The sequence below is a fragment of the Bombina bombina genome, chromosome 4, assembly GCF_027579735.1.
Source record: "Bombina bombina isolate aBomBom1 chromosome 4, aBomBom1.pri, whole genome shotgun sequence".
NCBI classification, from domain to species: domain Eukaryota; kingdom Metazoa; phylum Chordata; class Amphibia; order Anura; family Bombinatoridae; genus Bombina; species Bombina bombina.
Genome location: NC_069502.1, coordinates 280,945,850 through 280,970,789, shown reverse-complemented (window position 1 = coordinate 280,970,789; position 24,940 = coordinate 280,945,850). Strand labels below are relative to the sequence as shown.

General features: G+C 39.0%; 1 protein-coding gene across 1 annotated transcript in view; it reads left to right on the top strand.

Annotated features, from left to right (window-relative positions):
• CLSTN2 (calsyntenin 2) overlaps positions 1-24,940 on the top strand; it is an 869,931-nt gene that overhangs the window by 328,865 nt on the left and 516,126 nt on the right. The window contains exon 3 of the mRNA XM_053711602.1: positions 19,593-19,788. Coding sequence (XP_053567577.1) covers positions 19,593-19,788 — 196 coding nt within the window. The remainder of the gene's footprint in view (positions 1-19,592; positions 19,789-24,940) is intronic.

The following is a 24,940-nucleotide window of genomic DNA, read 5'->3' as shown; positions in this document are numbered from 1 at the left end:
TTCACTTTGTATACCATTACATTTTGTGCTTTTAACTGCAATATCATTATATTGCTGCGAAATTTGGAATATCGCATGCATGAGATTGGAACACTCTATTCTAGCTGTTAATTATAAATAATAGAAATAGATCTGATTTTATAACTCATAAGAACAGAAATATTATACTCTTATTTTCATTTTCTTATCAAATCTTGCTAATTGGCAATATTTCATCCCACTGTCATCCTCAATTCTGAAAGGCCACAGCTAAAGTCACATTTCTTGCTTTTGCTCACAAAGCTGCCAGTGTATTTTTTTTTCTAACAGGGTAAATGATATGCATTAATCTAATATCAATTTAGAAATCAATTCAGACAGATATAACAGAAGTATTTATTCATCTTTTTGTTTAGCGTTTATGTTAAGTTTTAGAAGACTGGCAGATCAGAGTTGAAGTATAGATAATTATAGCGAAAGATACACATCTTTAAGCCATTCTAATTTTTCTAATTAGGGATTGTTGATCTATCAGAATTAATTGCAGAACATTTCTAATTTTACAAAATGAAGTGCATTTTAGAATATGGTTCTAATTTCTGAATGTCTTGCACATTTCTTTAATTACATCATTTAAAATGCCTTCATTTTTTTATAAAACACCTCTACTTTAATATAAAAAACCTCTAATGATAATTTTACACTGATTTATGCCTGCAACGCTGATTTGAAGCATTAGTCTCATGTAGTTAGTGAAGTTGTAATCAAGTGAAAGCAGTAAAATGCACTCAGCTATTTTTTTAACAAGTGTTCCCAAATTTACCATATGTTCAATATCTGCAAATTTGGTCCCATAAGCCTGGCTGAGAAAAATATGCTAAGATATAGCATAGATTTAGAAAATGTTATACTTGAAGCTAGTTGAAAAGATAATATTGTACCAGATGCAAAATTACAGGGATTAGATAGTTTTAGTACTATCTCAAAATAAATATTTTACAAAACAAAAGCTATATTAAAAATGGGTTATCTACAATATTCCTTACAACAGGACTGATCAGACACAAAGCACTGGGTAGATAATCTAAGGAGCTTCTGCTAAGTCCCCTTTGTATAACAATTTACTTCCTAACAGATTTCTGCAGTGGAGAGGCCATTAAGGAACATCTCAGCTAAAAAAAAATAAAAAATCTACTGTCTCATTAACACTCACAGTAACAATGATAATGATATATTTCCTTTAAAGGGACATGTCATTTGTAATTTATTGCATCTAAAAGAGGTCATTTTTAAAATGAATTCTATTTTTTTTTTGTTGTTTAGAGGTTTATGTACTGCTTTTATGCTTGTGAGACGTGTCACTGTCTGCCAGTAATTTCTGCTGGTCAGCCAGTAAGCAATTAAAATAAAGGCCGTTAAAGAATTAAAATGTAATGTAATATGCATGCATTTCAGTTTTAAATTAGAGCATTTTTGTAGTAGACATGTATCAGTAGTGGACCTACTCAACAGAGGGCCCAGGCGCAAACATATATTCGGGTTCCCTCTAAAGGTACTCAGTAATAAGAAACAGTAATAATATACATGTTTCTCTGTATACATACAAACATACAAAAAATGCATACAAACATACATACAAAAAATACATACATACATACATTTATACAAACATACATACATACATACAAACACACATAATTACTGATAATGAGCATGCTGCAATTTATAAGGATACTGAGTAGTTATACACTGGCAGTGAGGACACTTTGATGTGAGTTTCTATACATTAAATCCTTATATTAGTGCTGCGGAACCTGTTGGTGCTCTACAAATAACTGATAATAATAATAATGTCACGCCGCATCGCTCTAGCCGTTGCTAGGGACGGGCCGTCTCCTTCCCTGCTCGTTGTCAGGGGCTGTGTTTCACGCCTCTCTCTCACTGATGCCGGTCTGGACATCTGTGGTGCGAATCCTGCGCCTATGTAAGCATATTCAAAGGATCTATCACTGCCCAAGAGGTGTTACTTTGTGTGCTCCTGGGTTTGATAGATTGTTACTACTGTATTGCCTTATTGTCTTTGAACCCTGCCTGTCTGACCACTCTGCCTGTTATACCCCTGAATTGCTGGATTAATATACTGCTGCTGAACTCTTCTTGTCTGACTATCCTACCTGTTTAACCCCTAAATTGCTGGACTGATACTCTGCTGCTGAACTCTGCTTGTCTGACTACTCTGCTTGTTAACCCCTAAATTGCTTGATTGATTTACTGCTGCTGAACTCTGCTTGCCTGACTACTCTGCCAATTAACCCCTATTATTCTGGATTGCCTCTCTGTTGCCAAACCCTGCCTGCCTGACCATTCTAGTGGTTTGCCCTTGGACTGCTGTATCATTGCTGTTGAAGACTACCCTGTCTGTGGTGAGTGCTGCTTTCCTCATCTTGCTAACTGTCTCTGCTCTGGGATATTCCCTATCTTTCAGGCTCAACACCAGGATAACAAGACTACTGGCCGAGTTCGGTCTGATAGAGGAGTATCCCACGAGCATTAAATTATACTTGGGCCATGGAGCCAGATGAGGTGGCACGAGCAGTTTATCTTCAGGGACAGATGTTTGGAACCCATACCACACAGTTGCAGAATATGGATTCCAAGCTAGAGGCTATTACCGTTTAACTTTCCTTACTAGTTACAGGGAGGAATATCGCTCCTGTTGTTGTACTGCCAGCCTCCTAGTACTGTGGCTTCTTCCTCTGCTTCTGGGAGTATACCCCAGATACCATTGCCTGACAAATATGACGATACTACTGATTGCAGGGGTTTTCTTAACCAATGCAGGCTGCACTTATGCAAGGGTTATCTTTATCATTACCTTAGTGAAGGACAAGGCCCTAGCCTGGGTCTCTCCCCTCTTGGAACAGAACGCTCCACTCCTGCATGATGCTGATGATTTTGTTTCTGCATTATCTTCTGTGTTTGGGACTTCTAGCTGTACCTCTGCTGCAGAATTTTCTCTCCTGGACCTCCGCCAGGGCAATAGAACTGTGGCACAATTCACCATCTAGTTTTGTACCTTGGCACTTTACACCACTTGGGATGGCAGTGCTCTCAAGACGGCCTTTAGGAGGGGTTTGCATGAACGCATCAAAGATGAACTCACTTATCATGATGTTCCTTCTTCTTTGGATTACTTTATAATGCTTTGTATCAGTCTGGACTCCTGGGGTACCTCCTGTTTCCACTTCTGCCTTGCTAAAGTCACTCCTCGGCTCTGCATCCCCATAGCCAGTATACAAACTCCTCCAAACCTTCCCTCAGTATATGCAGACTTCGCTGATGTTTTTGAGAAAATAGCAGCCAACGGGCTGCTACCCCATCGTCCTTATGACTGCAAGATCGACCTCTTTTTCAGATCCCCACTTCCTTAAGGGAGGACTTATCCACTCTCCAAAGCTGAAACCAAATCCATGGAGGAGTACATCCAAGAGAACCTAGCTAAAGTTTTCATTCTCCCTTCCTCCTCTCCTGCTAAGGCAGGCTTCTTTTTTGTCAGTAAGAAGAATGGTGGGCTCAGACCCTGCATCGACTACAAGGCCTTGAACAACATAACTATTAAGAATCACTATCCCATTCCCTTGATCACCGAACTATATGACTCGCTCCAGGATGCTCGCTTCTTCACCAAGCTGGACTTACGTGGGGCATACAATCTGATTCGTATCTTTCCAGGCCACGAATGGAAGACCGCCTTCAACACAAGATCTAGGCATTACAAATACATTGTAATGCCCTTTGGGCTGTGTAACGCCCATGCAGTCTTCCAGGCATTTGTCAACGATGTCTTCCATGACCAGCTCAACCGCACTGTCATTGTCTATCTGGATGACATCCTTGTTTTCTCTTCCACTTTGGAGGAGCATCATAAACACGTGAGAGAGGAACTTCAATGTCTCAGAGACAATTCTTTGGTAGCCAAGCTAGAAAAATGTGAGTTTGATCAAGTTCAGATCCAATTCCTTGGTTATGTCATCTCGAAGAAGGGTTTTGCCATGGATCCTGCTAAACTCACCGTAGTTCTAGAATGGCCTCAGCCTACTTCAATAAAGGAATTACAGAGGATCTTGGGGTTCTCCAATTATAACCGCAAGTTTATAAATAACTTTTCTCAAACAGTCGCTCCTCTAACTGAGTTGACAAAATGGAACAAAGACTGTAAACAATGGCCTCCTGAGGCCATGAATGCCTTCTCTTGTCTGAAAAAGGCTTTCTGTTCTGCTCCTGTGCTCCGCCATCCTGATCCTGACCTACAGTTCACTTTAGAAGTGGATGCCTCCAAGATAGGGACTGGAGCAGTTCTAACCCAAAGGGATCCTTTGACTTCCAAGTCACACTCCGTAGCCTTTTTCTCTAAACGCTTTACTCCTGCAGAGAGTAATTACGATGTGGGTAATCATGAACTCTTTGCCATTATGATGGCTTTGACTGAATGGCGTCATTGGTTAGAGGGCACCGCCAATCCCATTCAGATTCTCACCAACCACAAGAATCTGACTTACCTAGAAACTGCTCATCGACTCAATCCTCGACAGGCCAGGTGGGCCTTGTTCTTTTCCCGTTTTAAATTTGTGGTTTCTTATCTTTCTGGGACCAAGAACAAGAAGGCGGACGCCCTTTCCCATCAGTTCCCTCACTCAAATGATTCCTCCCCTATTGAACACATTATACCTCCCTCCTGCGTGGTAGCTCAACTGAATACCACCATTCTTCAAAGATAGCAATGTGCCCAGTCTAGTGAACCTCTTGAAGCTCCTGTGGCTTCTGATATCATTTTTGTACCTCTGAGTCTACGCACTCCTGTACTCTCCTGGGCTCATGATAGTAAACTCTCAGGACATCCTGGTTTAACAAGAACTTTTAAGCGTCTTTCCCAACACGTATGGTGGCCTACTATGAAGTCTGATACTCAGGATTATGTGAAAGCCTGCACAACTTGTGCTGCCAACAAAACTCTGCAATCCTTGCCTCCTGGCTTGCTCCAACCATTGTCTATTCCCAAACAACCATGGACACATAACAATGGATCTCATTGTAGACCTTCCTCCTTCTGACAACCATTAAGTTATCTGGGTAGTAGTGGATCACTTTTCCAGACTGGCTCATTTTGTACCCATAACCAAACTGCTTTCTGCCCAAGAACTATCATCTTCTTTTCTCTTGCATGTGGTACGACTTCATGGCATTCCTCTGAATATTGTTTCCGACAGAGGTCCACAGTTTGTCTCTACCTTATGGAGAGTCTTTTGTAACTTGATTGGAACCACTGTTTCCTTGTCTTCTGACTGCCATCCTCAGACCAATGGACTAACTGAGAGAGTAAACCAGGATCTTGAAGCCTACCTTAGAGCCTTTGTTAACGCTTGCCAAACCAACTGGTCTGAGTTGCTATCTCTAGCTGAACTGGCAAGAAACAATCATTGGCACTCTTCTCTTCGATGTTGTCCATTTCAAGCCGCAGCAGGGTATCAAACTTGTGTCTTTCCTCTTTCTGCTCAGTCCACTGGGGTTCCTGATGCAGACCGACACAATACTGAATTCACCACTCATTGGCACCGTATTTGCTCTGAGCTACGTCTCTAGATATAAAAAGTTTGCTGATCGTCATAGAGCTTCTGTAGGTGCCATCCCAGTGAGTGAACGTGTTTGGGTCTCTACTCAACTTATTAATTTATGTCAACCCTGTCTCAAATTGGGGCCTAGGTTTATCAGCCCTTACAAGGTCCTGAAAATACTGTCTCCTGTTGCCTACAAAGTGGCCTTACCCAACACCCTGCCCATACACCCAGTCTTCCACATCTCACTACTCAAACCTTACATCAAGAATAGATATGTGGTGACCCTGAATATGAAGCAGCTAAGATCCTGGACTCCAGATACAGGCGCAGACAACTGCAATATCTGATACATTGGAAGAGTTACTCTGTGGCAGATCGTTCCTGGGTTCCTGCCCGTGATGTGCATGCTCCATCTTTGGTCTCCAGATTCCATGCTGCATTCCATGCTGCTCATCCTTTGAGGCCGGCTCTGGTTCCCAGAGGGAACCCTTGAGTGTGGGGCGATGTCACACCACCCCCCTCTAGACATTGCTAGGGGTGCGGCATCTCCTTCCCTGCTCGTTGCCAGGGACTGTGTCGAGTTCGGATGCTTGTGGCGCTGACATCATCGCCGCACGCTCCTCTCTCACTGATGCTGGTCCTGACGTCTGTGGCGCGAATCCTGCACCTATGTAAGCATATTCAAACGATCTATCACTGCCCAAGTATAGGTGTTACTTTGTATGCTCCTGGGTGTGATAGATCGTTACTACTGTATTGCCTTATTGTGTTTGAACTCTTCTTGTTTGACTACCCTACCTGTTTAACACCTAAATTGCTGGACTGATACTCTGTTGCTGAACTCTGCTTGTCTGACTACTCTGCTTGTTAACCCCTAAATTGCTGGATTGATTTACTGCTGCTGAACTCTGCTTGCCTGACTGCTAACCCCTATTATTCTGGATTGCCTCTCTGTTGCTAAACCCTGCCTGTCTGACCATTCTAGTAGTTTGCCCTTGGACTGCTCTACCATTGCCGCTGAAGACTACCCTGCCTGTGGTGAGTGCTGCTTTCCTCATCTTGCTAACTTTCTCTGCTCTGGGATATTCCCTATCTTTCCGGCTCGACACCGGGATAACTAGACTACTGGCCGGTCTGAAAGAGGAGGATCCCACAAGCATTACAAATAATACTCTGATGTATGTATACTGATGGAATATATATATATATATATATATATATCCTCTCCAAGAACACAGGCACTCAATGGTCTTTTAAAAAGTAATCCTTTAATCAATCCATTAAAATGATAATAATACCATGAAGTTTCGGTACACCATTGTACCTTTATCAAATGTGAAAAAAATATTAAAAGCTTTCATAGCTAACTTACCCCAGACCACAACCTAAATACTATTGGAGACCATCACATGCCGCCAATTCTCCGTGTGTGAAATCGGCGTCTGACGTCATCAGGGTGCTCCAAGCTGTGCGCCCTGTGAGATCGTGGAGCCGGCGTTGCCATGGCAACATGTAAACAATATACAGTTTTTCGGCGGCGATGTAATAACCCAATATATTTTGCCTATTGAGTATGGCGCCGCATATTTACAACTGTAGGGATCCCCATACTTATTGCATACGGGTGCAAAATACCCCAAATTTCTGCAATAGTGTGCAAAAAGATCTGCTTATCGGTGCAACACTCAAGGCAAATAACAATCTAAAAACAAAGTGCATAAAAAACAAAGTTTGTTAAAAAGTGCATCTGTACAACATTACATCTATATAACAATAGGTAAAAGACCTGTAGAGCATATAACGTCATAAAGACAATAAACAGTGTCAAATTACATATAAGGTGATATGCCAGCTTATAATCATGTCTACTAGCAGTATGATAGAAACTTAGGAACAATATATGAGGGCCATTCTTTATCTTATTGAGAGTCCCTTATACAGCTGCAGGAAGGATATGTGTACTCTGATCCTGTTGCAAGGACAGATGTTGTCTAGTAGAAGGGGCTAAAGTCCAGAGAGGTATTAAGGCCATATGGAGAGATGGTATTCAGCCTTTAGATCCACTTGGTTTCGCATTGTAGTAAAAGATTCCCTCTATCACCTCCTCTCGGGAGGGGGGGTACATGGTCTATAAGCATCGTGCGTAGACTGGAGACCGCATGTTTATGTTGGATGCAATGTCTTGCCACTGGCTGTTCAGATTCGCCAGTGCGTAGGGCCTCACGTATCGCACATCGGTGGTTTGCCATGCGTTCGCGGAAGGTGGTTACAGCCTTGCCAATCTAGACACTGGAACATGGGCAAATGATCATGTACACTACATATATGCTGGTGCATGTAAGGCGATGCCTAATATCGAATCTTTGATTGCTGTGAGGGTGCTGAAAGGAATTGCCCCTAAGCATACCATTACAGGTGACACATCTTGAACAGGGAAAACAAACCATCTTCGTGGGCTTAAGCCAGGTATCCTTTTTATAATTCCTTATCGGGTCTGATTTAACCAGTATATCCCTTAGGTTATTTGCTCTTCGGTATGCTATTCTGGGGGCAGCAACCCTTCCAAATGCTAGTGTAGGATCACTGCCTACTACTGGCCAATGTCTCCGGACCGCCTTAGTAAGGTGTCTCGAATCTGGTGTATATGTAGTAACCATGTTGATCTGCTCAAGATCTGACTTTGTCATCCGTTGTCTCTTTCCCAGCTTAGTAGGATCCATGAGGTCATCCCGTGCCTTCTTGACCATCCCTTTAGTATAGCCTCTCTCAACTAACTTTGCGTCCATTTCTTCCAGCTGTTGATGTAGCATAGGTAACTCACTATTGTTCCTAATGACACAAGTGATTTGGGAGGTGACAATCCCTTTCTTTTGATGCAGAGGATGAAAGCTCCTCGCATCCAACAAGGAATTGCGGTCAGGTTGTTTAGTATAAAGAGAGGTACCAAACCGAGTTATACCCTCTGCATCAACTTTGAAAATGTTAAGATCCAAAAAATGTACAGATGCTGTGCTATATTCCAACTAAACCTAATCGGACTAGCCATGGTGTTCAAATGTGACACCCATTCAAGTAATGCTGATTCACCACCTCTCCACACCAAGAACACATCATCGATATAGCGTGTATAATGCATGATGTTGCTGTTTTCATGTGGCCGCATCAAAGTACGCTCATACCACGCCATGTAGAGGTTCGCATAAGTGGGTGCCACATTTGAACCCATGGCTGTACCGGCTATTTGCAGAAAGTGATCATTTTCAAATTTAAAATAATTCTTCTCAAGGCAGTATGTTAGCATCTCACAAAGGAATTCAATAGGTGGACCATTGTACAAAGCATTGACTGTCACCATGGACCTGACAGCCTCCACACCCTCATGATGAGGTATAACAGTGTAAAGGCTGTCAACGTCCATGGTGACCAGCATGTCATCAACACTTAGACCAGCATACTCCTTGAGAATACAGATCATATCTGGGGAGTCCTTTAAATAGGATTCAGTATGCTTAACAACATGCTGGAGGTGCGAGTCAATATATATGGCCAAACTGGATAATATCGAACCCCTGGCAGACACAATCGGTCTGTCGGGTGGATTTTGCAAGGTTTTATGCACCTTTGGCAGTAAATAGAGTACAGGTACCTTTGGATAATCAGTGATAAGAAATGTCAACTCCTGCTCACTGAGTATACCTGCCTCAAAGCCATCATGTAAAAATCTATCGATAACCCTTTTGTATGTTAATGTGGGGTTACCAGATAATTTCTTGTAGGTATGGCTGTCATTTAACTGTCTAAGTGCCTCATTCCTGTAGTCTGTGTAATCTAAGATGACAACAGATCCACCCTTATCCGCGGGGCGGATAATGATGGATGTGTCATTTTTCAGGTCTGTAAGTGCCTGTGCTTCAGGTTTACTTAAGTTGGAATATATCTTTTGTTGAGGAATTTGTTTAATGTCATGGCTAAGAGCCCGTGTGTATCCACAAATAGAGTTATGCGTTTTTGCAGGTTCAAAAGTAGACTTCTTCTTGAATGGGGTGGGGACGTATGTATCATTTCTAAAATGATCTCTTAGTTTCAGCTGCCTTTGTAATTTATGTACATCTACCAGCATATCAAAAGAATCAGTTTTGGGAGTCAGTATAAATGATAACCCACGATTTAGTAGGGATATTTCTCCTTCACTCAGGAGTCTACTACTAAGATTAAATATAATGTCTACTTTTTCCTTGCTTGTTGTATTTTTGTGGCCCCCCCTTCTGATCTTTCTTCCCTCTCTTCTCTTCTTGTAGTGGGAATAGTTGGTGGTTTTGCTGCTGAGCATGTCGCCACTCCTAAAAAAGATTGAGGGTGTTCACTATTGCTAGTGTTACCCTGACTAGGGGTGGTACCATCTGGGCCTGAGGAGTCTCCTCCACTGCTATCTACTATACTCAATGTATTTCTAGGGTGCAGATTACGTTGCCGTTTATTCTGTGCAGTGTCATCTTTGCCATGTAGCCTGTGTTCTTGGAGAGGATACGGATTTGGTTTGCAGTGCACCTTGGCAGCTGAATTGGTGTAAGATTGTGCTGTCCTCTATCTGGACTATATATATATATATATATATATACTAATAGAAAGAATGCTGCACTTTATAATGATGTTAGTATCTATACACTGATGAGTATGTTGCGCAGTATAATGATGTTGTGTATCTATACACCGATAATGACCACATAGACACATGTCTTTGTATACACTGGCTGTTATGGGCCTTCCCCCAGCATTTGGGTCCTGATACCTCTGATATGTATGTAATATATTGTAAGTCCAAGACCTCCAGCACCAGGTTAACCCAAATGTGCACTCTGTAAGGCTTCACACCAACAAAGCCTCAGGTATATATATCCAGAAAACAAATTTACAGCAGCACTGTAGTTTCTATGCAATTTTATTGCAGACTGTGACAAAATCTACAACGTTTCGGATCTAGCGATACATGATTAAGGATCTCTAGATACAAAATGTTGTAGATTTTGTCACAGTCTGCAATAAAATTGCGTAGAAGCTACAATGCTGCTGTACATTTGTTTTTTTATGTATGTAATATATGCCATGTGCAACCTCATTCAATCACATGCCCGGTTGGGGCATGTATTCATCAACAACACTGCAGTCATTGCCTTCTCAATATATGCTGTTTAAGAAGGCACATTGCTTGAAAGCAGGTGCATGGGTTATATTTAGATATAGGGGCTTGAAGGGCTGTTTTTCTGGTGAGTCTTCAGACTCTCCAGAAACACCAGTTATGAAGCAGCGGTCTAAAGATTGCTGCTCCATAACCCTGTCCGCCTGCTCTGAGCAGGCAGACAGGAATCGCCACAATACAACCCAATCGAATACGATCGGGTTGATTGACACCCCCTTCTGGAGGCCGATTGGCCGCGAATCTGCAGGGGGCAGCGTTGCACCAGCAGCTCTTGTAAGCTGCAGGTGCAATGCTGAATACGGAGAACGTATTGCTCTCCGCATTCAGCGATGTCTGTCGGACCTGATCCGCACTGTCAGATCAGGTCCGACAGACATTTGATAAATGGGCCCCATAGCCATGGATTATTAGATGCTTTAGAGCAGTGTTTCTCAACTCCCGTCCTCAGGACCCTTAACATGCCAGATATTCATTATATCTTAACTAGAGCACAGGTGAAATAATCAGCTGATCAGTTACCATGGTTACTAACTTGCTCTCACCCTTTAGATGATTATTTCACCTGTGATCTAGTTAAGATATAATAAAACTCTGGCCTGTTAAGGGTCCGGAGGACTGGAGATAAGAAACACTGCTTTAGTGGATGGTAAGGGGTTTGTTATAAAGGTGACATAGCATTCAAATTGCATTGAATATCTCTTCACATATCTTTTCTAGCACTTCCCTAGAAATTCTGCGATTGACATCTATAGTTGCATGACGTGCCCAATGCATCATAAAATTAAACAATAATTACAACTGCCGCACACTTTGTTTGTCATTGTAAGATATTATAGTGAAAAATTCTCCCTGGATAGAATAAAAGGTGTCTCAAGGGTCTTGCTGCGGATGTTCTGTGTCAATGGGATTTTTCAGCTACACTTCAGTCCAGCATGCAGAATTCATAAAGCCTCTATTGCCCCAGTGAAATATCTCTTCTTATAGTCATGTCTCATTATTTTAAAGCTTATATGGTTGTCTTTTTGTTCAATTATTACTGTTTTCAAGTGCATATGTTAGAGTGCACAGTTTTATAGAGGGAGGTTTTTTCTTCATTTCAGTCAGTTGTTTGGTAATGTTTTGAAGGCATTTTAGTGATGTTGATAAGGTAGACATGCAAAATCTATATAAATTCTTACATTTAAAACTATCAGCTTCTAAGCATAATGGCCATTGTTTTGCAAATCAAGAGCAATCCATTAATAAACCACCACCAGTTAGTATGCTTATCCTATTTATTTGATGGTGGTCAAGATGTAAATGATTCACTGTGTAGTATTTATCTGTGTTAGGCAGATTACAGCAAAAGTTGAACTACAACCTGTCAAGTGTTGAACAAGCACATTTTTCAAATTTCATTTTTTTTTTTTGCAAATGCATGAAAAAAAGAATGAATATTGGAATGTTGATATATTTACAATAAAGTGAAAATTAACATTTCATGATTGAGCACAAAGTGTATACCTATACAAGTCTGTGATTGGCTGATGGTTACCACATTATATAATTGCTGGGAAATTGAATTAAATTTTGAACTTTGTCAAAAAAAAATCTACTGCTCATTGAAAATTCAGAGTAAGTGCTATTGTTTTGTCTTTTTTTATTATGCACTTGTTGATAATGCAATTCTACTGTATTTAATTGACCCCCAAAAAATATTTCATGATTTAGACAGAGCATACAATTTTAAACAACTTTCCAATTTACTTCTATTATTTAAAATGCTTCCTACTCTTATTATCCTTTGCTGAAAGGTTTATCTAGGTAAGGTCAGGGGCAGCAAAGAACCTAGGTTCTAGCTGCTGATTGGTGGTTGCATATATATACTGATTGTCATTGGCTCACCCATGTGTTCAATTAGAAACCATTAGTGCATTGCTGCTCCTTCAACAAATGATACCAAGATAATAAAGCAAATTTGATAAAAGAAGTAAAATGGAAAGTTGTTTAAAATCGTATGTTCTATACAGTCCATGAAAGAAAAATTTGGGTTTCATGTCCCTTTAAATAAAACATTGTATGGCAGTTATATTATAGAGTTTACTGTCCCTTTTATATACAAAACAGGGATTTACAGAATTGAGAATATTCATTATCTGCATGGAAACTAGAACAACCCATGGTTCTCTTCTTGTCGAATCAACTGAAAGGTTAGATTTTGTGTCGCCACTTACATGAGCGCTTACAAGATTTGACATTTGTTCAGGGCATTTATTTGTAACGGTAATAGCTGTATTGATTTTTCAAGTAAGTGTCCTCCACACCGAGCTTACCATTTTTAAGTTCATAGTTGATCTACAGATATCACTAGAAAGAATGACAAGATCAAGGCTTCTAAAGACCACAGCAATTATAATAACTAGGATACTATATCTCTGTAATGCCTGCTTGGTAGAAGTGGTCTTGACAGAACATTTCAGAACTAAATTATCCCTCATTTTATCTTGGTGGACCTCACTCATTCCCCTCAACCTGATCTGTCTTCTTGACAGTCATGGAATAAGGGCACTGCAGAGCCTGGTCTCAAGTGGGTACTGAAGAGCAGCCATGTGGATGAAATTGATGTCCTATATAATGTAAAATACCACAACTGATATGTTAGGGGAAAAGATGAATATTACCTGTAAAAGGGCAATCTTGTGATTTATATATTAGTATATTAGTGTAAGATTAGGGTGATATATCTATGTACTTTACCCATTCATAAAACATATCTGAAATAGAATTTAGCCTTGATTACCAAGTTCATATCCATAATTAGTATGGGGTCACATGCAAAAAAAATACTTTTTTATTCGAATTTTACAACAATTATTTTTTTTTTTTTTTAATATAGTACAGTCTGCAAGATGTTTAAAGGTAAACGCTTTGTAATTACTATATTTTCTACAGTTGCCCAACAAATTAAAACAATAGGTGAGTGTTGACATTTTGCGAATGTATTAACACTTTCCTTGCTGCAATAGCTAATCTTCACTCAGCACTTGCTTTATTTGAAGGACCTGCTTCTGGGAAAGACATCGCTAGACACAGCCATCACGCTAGAAAAACATATTTAGTTTTGCTGCTTTTATCTTATCTCAGCTTAAGCCATTTGGAGGCAGATATGTGAGAGGGTTCAAAATCCTGAAATTACAGATAAAAAAGAAAATAAATAAAGTATAAAGCAAAGCTGTTGTACTTTATATTGTTTGTATTTTATACTACTGTTTGTATTTTATACTACAATCTCAAGGTGTTAACTATTCTTTTAAATTCTCTTCCTTCCTTCATTCTTGTTTTATTTTTATTTTTTATTTCCATCACAAATTTAAGCCAGCATGTCTATATTAGACAGAATCACATGATATCACACAGTGTAAATAAATCTGATACTGAATTGGCAGAATACAGTGTTTACTGTCAGGAAGAAGGCTTGTGAAATCACTTGATGCAGACCATCGAGATTCAGTAATTACTATAAATGTATCCTGCAGCTTATGCTAGGTATGAAAGATAAAAATAAACTCTATTTCTCCAGGCAACATAAGAGGTTGTATTAAAAGTGTGGCTGCCAAAAACAGCAGTGGCTAGCACTTGCAAGTGAGTTGGTTTTAATTGACAACAACCACTCGTTTGGTCTTGTGTTATTTCTCCCACTTGTGCGGAGGAACAGCTGTAGTGCAGGGGAAAAAAAATGACTAGGTCATAAGCTGACGAGCCAGCTGTGGCTATGCATAAAATGAAAACTGCAGAGCTCAAGATATATGATTTTGTACAAAGCAATACACAAAATTCTTGTTAATTTAAAAGAAAAACTGAGAAAAGCTACAAACTGTAGGTTCATGAAGTAAAGACACTGTGAAAGCTTGCAGATTTTTAAAGGGATGCTAAAGTCAGTAAGACTTTCATATTTCAGATGCAACTTAAAAAAAAATCAATTTTATATCCATTATCAATTTGTGCTCAGTTTTTTTATATGCACATTTTTTGAGGCACCAGATCCTACTGAGTATGTGCAAGAGTTCACAGTATATATGTATATGTATCTGTAATTGGCTGATAACTGCCACATGTTATAGTGGGCAGGCAAATAGAAGCAATATTTGAAATTTCTTAGAAGAAAATCTACAGAAAATTTGAAATTTAGAGTAAGTGCTGGTGCACTGTATTTCCATTGTGCATTTGTAGATTGTGTAATTCTGCTGTATTTAATGGTCTTTTAAGAACAATTACATATTCCATCTGAACCAAGTTTAACCATGACTTTTTTGACTTTCACTTTAACATGAAATTGTTATAGCTTCAGTATTGCAGTCTTAGGGCTAGATTACGAGTGGAGCATTTGTGCGCTAACTCTGCTAGAAGGAAGTTTTTTTTCTCGCGTTGGGTATAGCTTGTTTTACAAGTTGTAAGTAAAACGTTTCACTTGAGCCCTAACCCGATGCGTGCAAAAAGTCGAACATCGAATATTATGATAACGTATTCCCCCATAAGTGTCAATGGACCAAGAAAAGTGGAAAATAACCTAACACCCTACTAACACGGAAAACCGATCACATTTTCTCAAGTGCGCTAACCAAACATGAATATATTAATATTTCACATTACAATGTTGTTCACATAGCAGAAAATGTTGCATTTATTTATATAAATAATTGTGTTTAAAAATACATAGAACATATTCTGCTATGGGCAGAACATTGGAATGTGAAATATTTACAGTAAATACACAGTATAACACTTTATTACATATGAATATTGCATACATATGCTTTAACATTTTTTTCAGCTACATAACTGCAAAGGGCTCCAATGCACTTATATGTATGTCTAAATATGTATGCAGATGTATCTATTAATACATATATACTCATATAAACACATACAACAGAGGGGTTTTTTGGTTACGCACACCACAAAAGGACTGTTTAAACTTAAAACACATATTGTGGGAGTCCTACCAAAGTGACCAAAATAATTACAAAACAACAAAAGATATTTTGGTGCACATCCAACCACTTAAGTCCACTCTTTCATGGCATATTAGTATATGCTTCTGTCTGCCAAATACACTTACACAGCTTCCAATAAGATTGGGACAAACATCCCACAACAATATGAGCCCATATCTGTGCTGCAAAAACAAACACACTTCCATCTGCTAAACACACCCACAACAGTAACAGTATTAACAGTATTGACCCATACTTATGCTGCAAATTTTTTTTCTGCTTTTTAAAAAATGCCTCCAAATGAAATGGGATCCCAGTCACACAATATGATCATATTCTGCTAAGCCAGTCTACCACTTACAAGGTGTCCCACATCAGACCGGTCCTATACTAACCAGTTTCCACACTGCAGCAAGTCATGTCTACACAATGTGAAGCTTTCTAGCTTATTGAGTATATTTATCAGGAACACACCTGGGCTGGGTCTGATGTGGGACACCTTGTAAGTGGTAGACTGGCTTAGCAGAATATGATCATATTTGCAGCACAGATATGGGCTCATATTGTTGTGGGATGTTTGTCCCAATCTTATTGGAAGCTGTGTAAGTGTATTTGGCAGACAGAGGCATGTGCTGATATGCCATGAAAGAGTGGACTTAAGTGGTTGGATGTGCACCAAAATATCTTTTGTTGTTTCATATAAACACATAAATACATTTGTATACCAAACATTACATATATACATGTTATATCTATGACCTAATTTCCTAACACCCGAGATTGTCTTTGAGCAATTTAAAAAAAAAATACTTTTAAATGTATTTTTTACGTGTTTCCCAAAGTGCATTAAATTAAATTGAGCTCAAGCGATCGTGTTTAACTTCAAGTTGTAAAACGTGCTACATCCAACACGCGCAAGCAATAAACAGAATATCACTTGTGTGGAACTGTTAGCGCGCCACTCATAATCTGGCCCTTAGTAATTATTAAAAACATTTCAGGGCAGTATGGTTAAGTCATACAGACTGACCTTTTGACTGGTTGTTCCCTCAGCAGGGGGGCTCATTAATATGACACAATTATTATAGAAAGCCATGTATTAAATAGTCAATTGTTTTTATCCATTTTTGTTTTTGCATCTGTGATTTTTCTTTTGGATTGATGTTAAATTTATTTATTGGCATTTTAAGATTTATTTCACTTCAATTTCCTATTCCTAAAATCCTGCCTTTGGCCCGCACCCATACTGCACCATATTTATTTATCATTACTCTGGAACTACACAGAGACAACAGTGCTTTTTACTATCAAACTGTAGTGATTAACTCCTTTCAGAAAGTAACAGCTTGATGACCACCTCTGTCAGTAACATATATAGCAGTGATTAACACCCTTCTGCCTTTCACACACATAAAAGTGATTAATACCTGTATGATAGCAACATATAATAGTGAAAAACCCCTATCTGCTGGTAATACCCAACTAATAATTATCCTTTTATAACAGTAAGATACAGAGCAGTGATTGACTCACAGCAACTATTGATAAAGAACATTGCATTTTACATGTTAAATCCTACCAAACCCCTCTCTAAAAATCCACTAGGGATAATATAAGCTATACAAGTGGCAGATGAGTCAAAGCTATGAGGTGATGGTCATGTAGTTGACAATCTATAAATCTCAGAATTAATCATAATATAAGTAAAAATGAAAATTCGTTCCTATAGTTCCTTATGCTTGTGTTTTTAGCCCTCCTAGCTTTACTTCTCTTCCAGGGCCTGATATTCAAAAGCTTGCCACTCAGGTGAGATATTCTAAAATGATCCTCCATCACTGCAAAATCCCTAGTGAAATTTTCAAAAGGCAGATTTTGCTATACTTCTCCAAGGGGCATTCCCTGCATTTCTGTATGTGATAGAGAGACAAGCCAAGTGCACTATAGCACTGCATGACATGAGAATTATGCTGCATTTACACTTTGTGATTTGTATTCTATATTACTTTACATCTCAGATTATCTTTTATTATATTTAAACTTTGCACTTTCTATTTTGTATACATCAGTGTATTTAGAATTGTGATTTTACAAATTCTGGTTATGCGTTAACAGCTTCTGTGTAACTTTAACAAATTAAGATCATGCTTTGTATATTTATGTGTATCTTTTACAAATTACATTGCACTTTGAATTTCTTCTATTTAAGTTGAATCTCAAAAACTGTTTCCCAGAGAGCTTCATTACTTTCTATGGGCCAGATAACCAAACATTCTCTAGTTTGGAAAGAGATTATAGTGCAGACTCAACAGGGGCTTAACTCACTGAATCTGAGAAAAGGAGGAACCTGGAAGTCCCAGAGAGATGAAAGATACCTTCCATAGAAAGTAAAGAAGCCATTTGGGATACAACATTTCACATGGGAGAGAGAAGGTAACTGGAGAACGCCTGGGGCTTATATAAAGGCTCAGGCTAGCATGAATTTCAAATGACATGGCATGTTTTTACTAAAATTTGCTTTTGTCTATATTTTAGTATATATTTACTTTTCTGTTAGTTAAAATAAGTGTATTGGGAATTTTGAGCAAACTATACTTGCATACATCTGGCAAGATATATCAGTGAGACCAGCTTGTTTAAACTGCTTACAAAATTTCACAAGAGTGGTGAAAGAGCTTTAGACATAACCTGGGATCTCCCCGTTTAGCCCAGGGAACTGCCCTGTCCCTCCTACTTTCTGAAACCATCTGTTTTGCAATGCAGCAAATGCAAGGTGAAATATAATTTGTGAAAGCTACACAGAAATATACAAACTATGATCCTAATTTGTTAAGTAATACAAAAACTTTCAAAACATAATCAGAATTTGTAAAATCACTGCTAGATCTAAATCTAAATGTATTAAAATATAAATGAGAAAGTGCAAAGCTTATTTGCAATAATACTGAAAGGACCCATTCTGGAATGTAGAGTGATATAAAATACAAAGCACAAAGTGTAAGTGTAGCATAACTCTCATATCACGCAGTGCTATATTTCACTGGACTTGTCTCTCCTTTATATATATATATACAGTACATGAAAGAGATCTCACAGTGCTCGAGAGTTCCACCCTTTTTCTTTTAGATTTTTAGTGAGTTCAGCCCCTGTAAAGTCTGACAACACTGGTTTTTTGTTAATATGAAATTAATACACAGCTAGATTACGAGTTTTGCGTTATGACTCAAAAAGCATAGTTATGGCCCATAACAATGCTTTTTCCCTACCACTGCTATTACAAGTCTTGTCAGCATAGCTGTACTGCACACTTTTTTGACCATCACGCAACGTCAGTACCGCACTTTAAGAAAAGTCCTTTTTCAATTGGACTTTCATAGCGCCGGTATTACGAGTTTTGCTGTGAGGCCAAAAGTGAGCGGTACAGCCTAAAATGACAAGATCTGTACCGCCATCTAAAGTCAGTAGTGAGTTTTATGTTACAAAGCTGTAGCATAAAACTCATAACTAAACTGTTAAAAAGTACACTACACTAAACTACCTATTAACCCCTAAACCGAGGCCCTCCAACATCGCAAATACTAAAATAAATTTATCAACCCCTAATCTGCCGCTCCGGACATCGCTGCCACTTAAAAAAATGTATTAACCCCTATTCTGCTGCTTGCCGACATCGTTGCCACTATAATAAACCTATTAACCCCTAAACCGCCACCCTAATCCTAAGGTAACCCTAATACCCCCTAACTTTAGCATTTAACCCATTTGCCCCCCACATTATTATTTCCATTTATTGATGTTTTCTCATGTACCCTTAATCTTTTGTTGTTACAGGAGAAATATGTGCTTTTAAAATCCATGGGCAAGAGACACCCTTTGAGGCTGTAGTTCTGAACAAGACCTCGGGGGAAGGACGTCTCAGAGCAAAAGGACCAATTGACTGTGAACTTCAGAAGGAGTATACTTTTATTATTCAAGCCTATGACTGTGGAGCTGGTCCAAGTGGTATAAGCTGGAAAAAATCTCACAAGTGAGCAATTATTCTTAACTATTTGTATAGCTATTTGTAACATTTATCATGTTATCTATTATAACAAAAATGTTTTCAGTGTTCTTTGGAGATATGAAAAAAAACAGAAATGTGTTATAATATTTTTTTTCCTGTCTAAGTTAGGATGTCAGGAAACATTTTAGTATGTCTAAAGTGCTCCTTTGCTTTGTAAGTGATCTTGACTGGGTCATAATAAAAGTATTTATTTTATTCCTTTGTATGACACTACTGAAAAATCAAATGTAATGCCAAATCTGCTTGGCATATGTGCACACACTATTTAAAATCGCACAAAGGGGATGCTTTATTAAAGGGACATAATACTCATATGCTAAATCACTTGAAACTGATGCAGTATAACTGTAAAAAGCTGACAGGAAAAAAATATCACATGAGCATCTCTATGTAAAAAAGGAAGATATTTTACCTCACAATCTCCTCAGCTCAGCAGCGTAAGCACTGTGTAAAAAGTTATACTTCATCTGCTCCCAGCTGCAGGTAAAAAAAAATAAAAAAATGAAGAAATGAACAGCAGCCAATCAGCATCAGCAGTGCTGAGGTCATGAACTCTTACTGTGATCTCATGAGATTTGACTTAACTCTCATGAGATTTCATAGTAAGCTTCCTTTACCTGATTGGTGAAATAACATGAGAGTTCACGAGGCTCATACCCTAAGCTGTCCTAGGACAGACACACTAAAATGCTGCTTAGAAATCCTTTACAATGGGAGGTGGCTACTGAGGAACTTTTGAGGTAAAATATATTTCTTTTTTTCATAGAGATGTTCAGGTGATATTTTCTAGTCAGCTTTTTACAGCTATGCTGCATCACTTTAAAGTGTTTAAACATTTGGGTATTATGGCCCTTTAAGCTCTGAAAGCAGGCTCGCCGAAAACAAAAGTTAAGAAACAGCAGACTAAGGGTTATATTTATTAATGTGCGAGTGGACATGATACGATGTTAAAAGTAATTACTATGTTAAAAGAAATTACTACTAAAGTAATTAACCAATACTCGAGGGTAATGCTTATTTCTATATTAAGAATCAGTTACTAACTGTTCACATATTCACACAGTTTATTATTTCAAATTTCAACCGTTCTAATTCTCAGATACATTCAAAGAAAAAGCACAGAGTCTACAAATACAATGCCAGCTGCCATACTGTGTGGAACTATAACAATCACCACTTTTTATAACTCCTCTCTCAGCATTGACACTAGAGGTAAATATGTATCACACTAAGAACACGCCATTAACTTACGAGATGCATATTGTTGCTATAGGAAGTGCTGTCAATACAGCAGAGAATACTATTCAGTGCTAAATTTGACAGCAAGTAAGCACCTATAGCTATTAGCTAGCTACTAGGGCTGGATTTACATTTCTGGCAGTGGCAGCACATAGTGGATGGGTGTAAGGTAGGGCAGCCTTACGCTGAGGTCCTGCTGCCGACTCCCCTAGGAGCAGAACATGGGCCTGACATAAGACTGCACTGACTAACTGGACAGGCATAATTGTACAAGGCAGCCTTTTTCTTCTCTGAGATATCAGGTGTCCTCCTGTCCATGCACCACATAGGACAGACACCGGACACCTCAGTCAGTAGCAATTAGGCAGAGAAGGCACGTGCCACCTGCACAGCACCCCTCTATGGAGGGTGGCAGTGCCTGTGACATGTGCATACTCTGCCAAATTATAAATCTGGCCATCTATATAGGTTTAGGAAGTGCTGTCATTAGCAGGAGTGAATACTTTTCACTGCTAGATTCATTGACATGACATCATTCATTCATAGCAACAATATGCATCTAATTGAAAGTTACTGTTATTAAACTTACTGGTCTAATTTTATTTTTCTTTAGTGTGATATATTTACCTTTATTATCAATACTAATAGGAAGAGAGAGAGAGAGAGAGAGAGAGAGAGAGAGAGAAAAGAGTTGATTGGTGGTGTTTGTTATTATAGTTCCACAGAATCCACACACACTCACTAATGGCATTGTAGCACTAGCCTATGCATTTTTTTTATGAATATATTTGACAATTAGAACAATTGATTCATCCTATAGCAATAAGCAGTGAAGCACACCACAACCCAAATGCTACAATGCTTCTTAATATGTTATAAATAACTGGAGAATAAAAACATTTCTATTTGTTTCGATTCATTTTAAGGAAAGCAATTTGTGCCAATATGACCCTTGCTCTCTTCGGCCAAGCCTTGAGAGAGGTCACCTGTGACACTGAATATCCTCTCTGCAAAGGCTTGAGAAGCTGGCATAGCCAACAGGTCTAATGCAAAAGGTTTTAACTGGTGATAAAAAGTATCATACTTTGACAGCCAAAAATCTGTTCCAGTGTCATCATCAGTGATGGGTTGTTGCAAAAGCTCTTCCTCCTTATATTTTCTGATCTGCTGCTCTATGCTGTTTGGGGAGGTCCTCTGCCTGGGTCTTCTATGGCATTTTGAGAAAAACCAAAAGACTGGGTGCTTTGATGTGGATGGTGTGGCTTATTCCTTTGATTTCTCAATATTCTCCTCTTCTGCAACTGCAAGTGCATCATCTTCTTCAGACAGATCCTAATCTTGTGTGTGGGGCATTGTGGATTTTATTACAAAATACTCCTCTGCCTGTTTAGGCAGTTCATGAATATTATCATCATCCACATCAACAAGGGTTCCACAGACAGTGGTGTTGACAAAGCAAGCAGCAGCTGCAAGTGGGGAGAACCTTTCATCTGTTGTATCTAAGAATGAAGCAAAACGTTGGTTCAAATTCCCTTTCATTTTATGTGCAATTGTGGCAAGGTCTTGGTAGCTAGTGTTCTGCTTAAAGTCATCAAAGTGACTGAGCAGATCAAAGAGGGCAAGGACAGCCAGGGACATGGACATAGTGTCACTCTGGAGGGTTTTAGTATGTTCTGCAAATGACAGCAGTAGGTCATGCAATGATGTGAGCTTTTGCCATTCACTAGGGAGAAAGGTGTCCCATCCCATGTTGTTTGCGATTTGGCAGACCGAGTCTTTCACTTTGAGGAGTCTTGTGATCATGTTGAATGTCCTTGACCAGCGTGTGGGGCAATCATTTAAAACAATAAGGCCACACTGCTCAAATATCTTCTGTGTTGCAACGGAAGACTTGTGAAAGAGTTTCACTACTGAACTTGCTTTATCAAGGATTCTCTTAACACTTGCCTCCTTCTGCACCATGTGGACCACAAGTTGTAAGGTATGCACCACACACGATGTCCGGTCCATGTCAATCTGTTGGTACCTAAGAAGAAGAGGACAGAACACAGCCAAATAAGCATAAATTATAGAAAAGGTTTACATTCATTTTTTTTTAACCGTCAATATCTTAATGATGGGAATACTTCAATACTACAATACTCTTAATGATGGGAATACTACAGACAGCCCACCCCCAACATCAATCTCATATACATCCATTTCATGGATTTACTTTACCTGCAGTTTTATAGTGCAGTGCTAACCGTTAACCCTTTCTTTTTAGTTTCTGAATTGTAAAGTTCTAACTCCCCCTACAAACGTTTCCTTCTTTGGCTGTATCTATATCTATTGTTTTTTTTTTTTTGGTAGAATGCAAAAATGCATAAGGATTATCTGCTGGAGCATGCCTAGAAGCTGTGAACTCAGTTGAAATACAATGCCTGTGTTAAACACTGATAAGGGGGGGGGGGGGGGTTTGAGTTGGCTGCTCCAGGCCAGGGGGCAGCTTAGCTATGTAGTTCATTTTGCTAATTTTTGAAAAATATAAAAAAAAAATACTTGACAGCAATTTTTAAACATTTTTTTTGTTTGCAAACTGTTATTTATTAATTAGCCCTTTTAGCATATGCACAGATCTTAACCTGTTTAATGTCCCATTTTCCCTTTAAGTTTAGTGAAAACACCAGTTTGGGTTACCTCCCTGACTATTATAATGTTAGCTTAAGAAACATTTAAGTAAAGTGTGCATACCTTTGTATGAATTTCGGGATGACTCGTCTGCAAATGACGCTTCAAGTTTGTTGTATTTTTACCAGTGATTGTCACTCCACATGGTTTGCAAAGGGTCTTGTTCTCCTTAGCATTAAATGTAAAATGCATCCATAGATCTTCTCTTCTCTTTCTCCCAGATGCTAACATTTCTGTACAGTTTGTGCAGCATATGTTGCTACCTGGTGGTGACTGGTGTTACACAAAAAGAAAGATATTACTAGTAGTCAAAATGGTAAAACAGAAAACAGAAAATTGCTGTATGTGTGTATGTGTAAGGCAGGGGTCAGTCAGTCAGCTCAGCAACCTACGTATAGCTGGTGGGACTGGGACTGGGCAGTGGGCAAGGGCAGCAGCAGAGCAGGCAGGCATCCCCCCACTTGTCCCTAGTTGTCAGGCCCATCAGATGGATCAGATCAGTGCCCTTTATAAATTCACCTTTTAGAAAAATTAGATGGGACAGGAAGTGGTGGTCAGTGGTCATTAGAGTTAACGTACTGAGTCACTGTACTAACTACTAAGTATAGTCACAAGAGGAGGCTGACACAATAGGAGGCAAAGGGAATAGGGCATTACTGCATTTGCAATGTATTTCAATCAATGACATAACCACTTGGCTGACTGCTGCTTCAGTTAGTGCTAACCAGTACTGCTGTGCTCACACCCAGGAGAAAAAAAAAAATCAACTCACCACCATGTCACAACAATCACATCCAAATTCCAGTCTCCAGACATGGAGCATTCTTCCAGAAGTCCCAGGTAGACAGAGGGATCCTGTGTCTCTCACTCTCTCTCCCATGCGTGCTCACTGTGTCTCACTCTAGCTCAATCTCTAACAGACAGGCAGAACTCCGAGGAAAGCGGAAGTTCAAGTGACGTCCCTCCCTTAGACCCTCCAATTTTAGTTTCGTTCCTTGACAAAAATTGGAATTGGATTTTCGTCATAGTTTTATTAGTCATTAGTCAGTTGACTAAATACTAATTTAATTATTGTTAAGTGTTAGTCACTAAAAACATGCTGCTGACAAAAACTTTGACGAAAATATTTTCTTAAATTAAATTAACACTGCTGCATTTAGCGATGTCTGGTGGACATTTAATAAATCTACCCTATAGCATCAAAAAT